At 54.3% G+C, this 5,579-nt stretch overlaps 1 protein-coding gene across 1 annotated transcript; it reads left to right on the top strand.

Moving 5' to 3' along the window:
- Positions 1-4,333: 4,333 nt before the first annotated feature.
- LOC124684669 (calcium-binding protein KIC-like) lies at positions 4,334-4,926 on the top strand. The gene has a single exon (XM_047218939.1). The coding sequence runs from the start codon at positions 4,391-4,393 to the stop codon at positions 4,766-4,768; it is 378 nt and encodes a 125-aa protein (XP_047074895.1). The 5' UTR covers positions 4,334-4,390; the 3' UTR covers positions 4,769-4,926.
- Positions 4,927-5,579: the final 653 nt, after the last annotated feature.

Genomic DNA, 5,579 nt, shown 5'->3' with positions numbered 1-5,579 from the left:
TGGCTGCTGGTGTACAGGCTGTTGCATGGGAGGCTGTACCATACCCTGCTGGTTAGGCACAGGATACTGAAACGGACCTTGGAAATGTTGGTAATGCTGAGGCGGCGTGAACGGCACCGGCGGCTGAGGCACCGGCGGGCGAAAAGGCGGGCGAAATCCCGCGGAAGGTCCCATGTACGGAGCAGGCTGCCTCGGCGCAGATGCAGGTTGCGGCATTGGCGCACCAGTTGGCCATCCCTGGAAGCCAGGGGGTCCCAAGTAGGGAGCTGGAGCGGCCATAGACTGCGCCCCCGTAGGAGCCGCCCCAAGCGTCGTGGTCGCGGGCGCGGACGTAGCCAAGGCGGCAGACGTCCCGGGAGGCACCGGAGGCCTCGCAGCCCCGGCCATCCCCGCAGCCGAGGGGGAACCGGCGACGATCTGCGCGAACGACCGCTGCTGCTCCGAGCACGCGGGCGACGAAGTCCAGGCAGCAGCCGCGGAGCTCGGGGACGAGGTCGACGATGACGAGGTGCACGAAGACAACGCAGACGAGACGGCACCTGCGCGGCACGGAGAAGTGCAGGGCAATGGCGGCGAGGATGGGACGGGCGCTGCGGAGGACGAAGGCGAGGAAGCGAGCGACGACGACGGGGATGTGGTGGTTGCGACGTGCGTCCGGAAGCGACAGGACGGCGGCGCGATCGGAGTATCGAGAGGAGCCGATCACGGTACGTGAACGCGTGTAATCCTCCGGGCCTCTACGCTGCACCTCCATCACAGCCCATCCGAAGCGGGCCAACCCAGCATGAGGCCCAGCACGGTAGGCATCGGATGCAACCGAAACCGACGTGACCCGCGGCAGAATCGGCGGCACGACCACCGCACCAAATCCCGAAGACTGCGCGGCCGTCTCCGAACTCTCCGTCGACAGCGCGCCTCGCAGCGACGAAGTCTGTCCATGGCCGGACGAAGGGCCGCTCCTAGACGAAGGAGCCATCATCTCCCTCCCCGCTGGCCGACTCGACGAGGACGCCGCGAGGAAGTCGCCGAAGACGGGCGCCGGCGTCACGCGACGGCGTGGCAGCGGTCCACGCCAGGGTTTGATCCGCGGCATGCGCGATAACCTCAGCCCCACAGGCGAAGACGACGCCGCCCTTGTCGTCACCCCCTTGATCTTCATCCGCGAAGAAGGCGACATGGACCTAGACCGCTCCGCCGACCTGCAAAACGTAGAACTTACCTCCGATGACGTTGACCTCGGCCAAACTCTGGACGCTCTGGTCGGGTAGCCGATCTTGGCCCAGAAATCCGCCTCCACCTCTTCTTGGGTCATCGCCGGCGACCGCTCGACCTGTCTAACCTCGGGTTCAAAACCTAGAGCAGACCAAGCCGCCTCCTCCGCCGTCACCCTCGCATCTTCCACGGAGTCGTCGTCCTCCAGCAGGCAGGAGAACCTGGATCCCGCCGCCGGAGATGGAGAGCCGACCGACGGCGGCCCTTCCGCCATGCGTCCTCGAGAGAGACCCTCAACTTATCTTCAGTAAGCACCTACCTGATAGTATTGCACTTATGTTGCATGCACTTACAACACTCGCACTTGTCTATGCCTCGCCATTTGCAGGCTTGCAGCTCACTCATCTCTGTCAGCTCTTCAAACGATCAGTACTACGGAGTACGATAAATCTCTGGGTGATTGGCATTGAGCTGTATGTTACATAGTATACCGCACGATCCGACGAGCTACTTGCATATTGCATCGATCCTTCCTGCACATATTTTCCCTGTTGCCTGTCTCTTGCCACGCCAAAGATTCTCGCAACATCCTGTCCGCGTGTCGGCCCTGGCGACGGCAGCGGAGAGTCCGTCCACTGTGGCGTGGCATGATCTGCTCCAGCCGGCTCGGGTGGTTCGTGTGGTCTGGCGAGGGTTCACGCCCTAAATAATCAAGTCAGTTCGCGCCAGGATTAGCTCTGACTTGTTGCCTCTCGACCTCGATTTCCTTGAGGATCAACACATTGTTTTCTCCGTTGCAACTGTAACAGGTGAGCCTTGCTCCCTCTAGATTGAACAGGCAAATTGGGCATAAAAGTGCCTGCTCCCTGCTGCTGGTGCCTGCAGGCTGAGGGTTGAGATGATGCGAGACCTAGCTTCTCGGATTCTTCTTCTCCCCCGTGCGTGTGCTTCCATCGCCACTGGATCTGGATCATCGCTGCATTTGACTAAGCAGAGAAGCACCGGATCACGAGCCTGCTCGATCGATCTATCTCCAGTCCAGCTAGGAAATAACGCATTTTACGCGTGGATGACGCTCGCCCGCGCGCGGCTAGCGAATCTCCATGTTCCAGTAGCTACATTAATACTCCACCTAACGAGTGTCTACTGTAAGTATAGTACAGTACAAGTACACGTTGCACGCGCGGCACCTTCATACTGTATCTAGCTGGTGACAAAATCACATAGTACGACTTTGATCGATCAAGCCAGCGTGTCTCCTGGTCAGTGGCCGGCGCACGCTATATCCTCATATTGGCGTCGCAGCTCCTTCCTACTCCTACTCCACACCAAGTAACCGGAGTATTTAGGACGGGTCTAGCGGGCGGTTGCATGCCCATTAGTCAATCTGAGCGGACCCCTATTTATGGTAATATCCCTATTTATGGTAATATTTTGTATGATCAATTTCACAAAAGTTAAAAAAGGAAACTACAAAAGCATGTGCACGTGGTCAACGTAACGCGATGAAAAAAACAGCCTGGCCAAACCTGAGCAGCCACAGCTCACGAGAACCTCCATGCCCACATGGTCTCACGTGGATGCCTAATGATTACTTTCCAAAACAAATTCAAAAAGCTATAACTTTTGGGTTGAATCTCGAAATTATGATCCGCTTTCACTTTCGGGATCCTGACGACGAGATCTTCAGAACAAGTTCTTATTTCCATATGTTCCGATGAAATTTGTTGAGAAGCAACTTTGATATGTGATAGAGCAACTTTTGTTCGCAACAAAGCAACTTTGGTGCATGACAAGAAAGGTAGATTCACATCGATATTGGGCAACTTCGTAAGAGGAATAGGAAGGTCATAACAACTAAAAATCAACTTAGTCTTGACCGGATGCAGCAAAGGCGTTACCGACCATGGCAACCCATTTCTTGTCACCAACGAGACACACGTCCAGAGTACCATGACCTACTATTGTCGCGAAGTTTTCTACCATCGAGCCGAAAATTGTCTACTGATGATGCGAAGTTGTCTACAGTTATTGGGAAGTTGGATACAAAGTTGTGCACCATAATTGCACCGTCAGGCTCCAAAGTTGCTCTATGGGGCACAAAATTGCTTTGTAACACACCAAAGTTGTTCTGTGGGGCATCAAAATTGCTTTATCAGGCACCAATATTTTGTCGCCGGGCACCGAAGTTGGTTTGTCGGGACCAAATTTTCTCCGTTGAGCACCGAAAGTTACGCCTTCGGGCACCAAAGTTGTATCGTTGGGCATCAAAGTTATGTTGTCGGGCACCAAAGTACATGACAAAAAGCAACTTCGGTATATGACAAAGCAACCACAGTAGTCGTCAACTTTTGCAGCGGTAGGCAACTTTGGTACAACGGTAGGCGACTTCGCATAGGGTTATTGCAACAAAGTTGCTAGGATGACTCGGTCGGCATGAGCGGGGGAACGACTGACTCGTCCAACGTGGGGGTATTTCGAAAAGAAACGCTAGCTATGCCAGAGCCACCAAATGTGGGGCGATGATACTTACAAATGTGCTCGTTAGTGGCGAGGGCTGGTACGGCTTGCTCGGCAACATTGTTGTTGTGACCGACTAGGGCCAAACCTTGTGAAGTACATCATGGGTGCGGCCAACGACCTAGAGTTGCTCGTATCATTTTTTTTGCTGCATTAGGATTTGTTGCTGTAGCCGTTGCGAAGCCTACCATCGTTGTGAATCAAGTGTTTTCGTTGCACACCAAAAGTTGCTTTGCCACACACCAAAGTTGTTTTGATGTACAATAAATTTGCTTTATCGCACATCAAAGTTGCTTGTTAAAAAAATTCGTCGAAACATATGAAAATGTGGTCTAGTTTCGAAGCTCTTGTCGTGAGGATTCTAGAAATGAAAACGGATTGTAAGTTCGTTGCACGGTTTAAAAGTTACAGTTTTTTGAAAAATGACACATGATATCAACTAGCCTACCATATCTTTGACAGCTGGACGTACGGTTAGCTGTTGTGTACTGCGCCCGCTCGAGACTTCGATTTGGCACGCGCATGCTCGGAAGAATTCAGGGAGTATTTAACCCCTCCCACACTCCACACCAAGTAACCATCGATCACACCTCAGAACCAAGCAGCGAAACAGCAAGAAATACACAACCCTCCACCCACAGCGATCACCGATCCCACCATGGCATCGCACCAGCAGCCCAAGCAATCTCAGTCGGTGGGGTTCGAGGACTACCTGCCGGTGATGGCGGAGCGTCTGGGCGAGGAAGGCCTGATGCAGGAGCTGGCCTCCGGGTTCCGGTTGCTGCAGGACCCCGCCTCGGGCCTCATCACCTTCGCCAGCCTCCGCCGCAACGCGCCGCTGCTGGGGCTGGGCGGCATGTCCGACGACGACCTCCGCGGGATGCTTGCCGAGGGCGACTTCGACGGCGACGGCGCCCTGAGCGAGATGGAGTTCTGCGTCCTCATGGTCAGGCTCAGCCCCGAGCTCATGGACGAGCCCAGGCGGTGGCTCGACGACGCCGTCGCGCAGGCGTCCCAGTTCAAGTTCACCAGCTAGATTTCAGTAGTAGGGGTTGCTCTCCTTTTTTTTTTACGATTTTTCTGTCCGATGTTCATAGAGTCAGGATTATATCAAGAAGGTTTGCAGGCACTGTCGATTGGTTGATGGATTCCCACGTGAATAAATCGACAGAAGCTTCTGCGTTTTCACCACCATTTACATTGCCCCTGAATGTCTGTCTGAGATGAGCATTTCTGCAATCATCGATCATTCGCTGCAATCAGTCGATCAGTAGTACTAGAATCACGCCTCAGTGTCACACTGGAGAAAAGCATAATTTCTCGATCTTGGTCTCGCAAGAACCGTTTCGAGCAGTGTCTGTAAAAAGATCGGAAGTTTTTTCAAAGGCTCCATACGTCATCGCAGGACACGAGGAGGGCAGGCCCCAGCCTCCGGTGGTGCCAAGGTCAACAAAAACGAAAACCTTGCACGCCTGCCGGCCGTCCGGGAAAACTCTCGACCCAGAGCAAAGCTCACGCAGGAAAAAGGGCCAGTTCAACGCTACGTACGCAGATGTCGATTTCTTCTACTAGTGCTTCGTTCAGAGTGTTGTGTTCACTCGGTCTGAGATGAGCTCTGCAAAGAAACCCGTCGCTGTGAGATGTGAAGTTTCTTTGTTGTGACAGGAGGATTTCGATATGTCACCGGTAGTGCTCGCAACTCGTAGCAGCAGCGGTGCTGACCTCCCTTTTAAGAGCATCTCCAGTCGCGTCTCTCAAAGCGTCCCCCAAAGCAATTTGGGGCGCGCCGGACAAAAAATGCGTTTTAGCCGCGTCCATGGGCGGACCTACCCTCCCTGTTGCCCGGG

The sequence above is a fragment of the Lolium rigidum genome, chromosome 1 (genome assembly GCF_022539505.1).
Source record: "Lolium rigidum isolate FL_2022 chromosome 1, APGP_CSIRO_Lrig_0.1, whole genome shotgun sequence".
NCBI classification, from domain to species: domain Eukaryota; kingdom Viridiplantae; phylum Streptophyta; class Magnoliopsida; order Poales; family Poaceae; genus Lolium; species Lolium rigidum.
The sequence above is the reverse complement of the archived record's forward strand: the minus strand, read 5'-3'. Positions and strand labels throughout refer to the sequence as shown.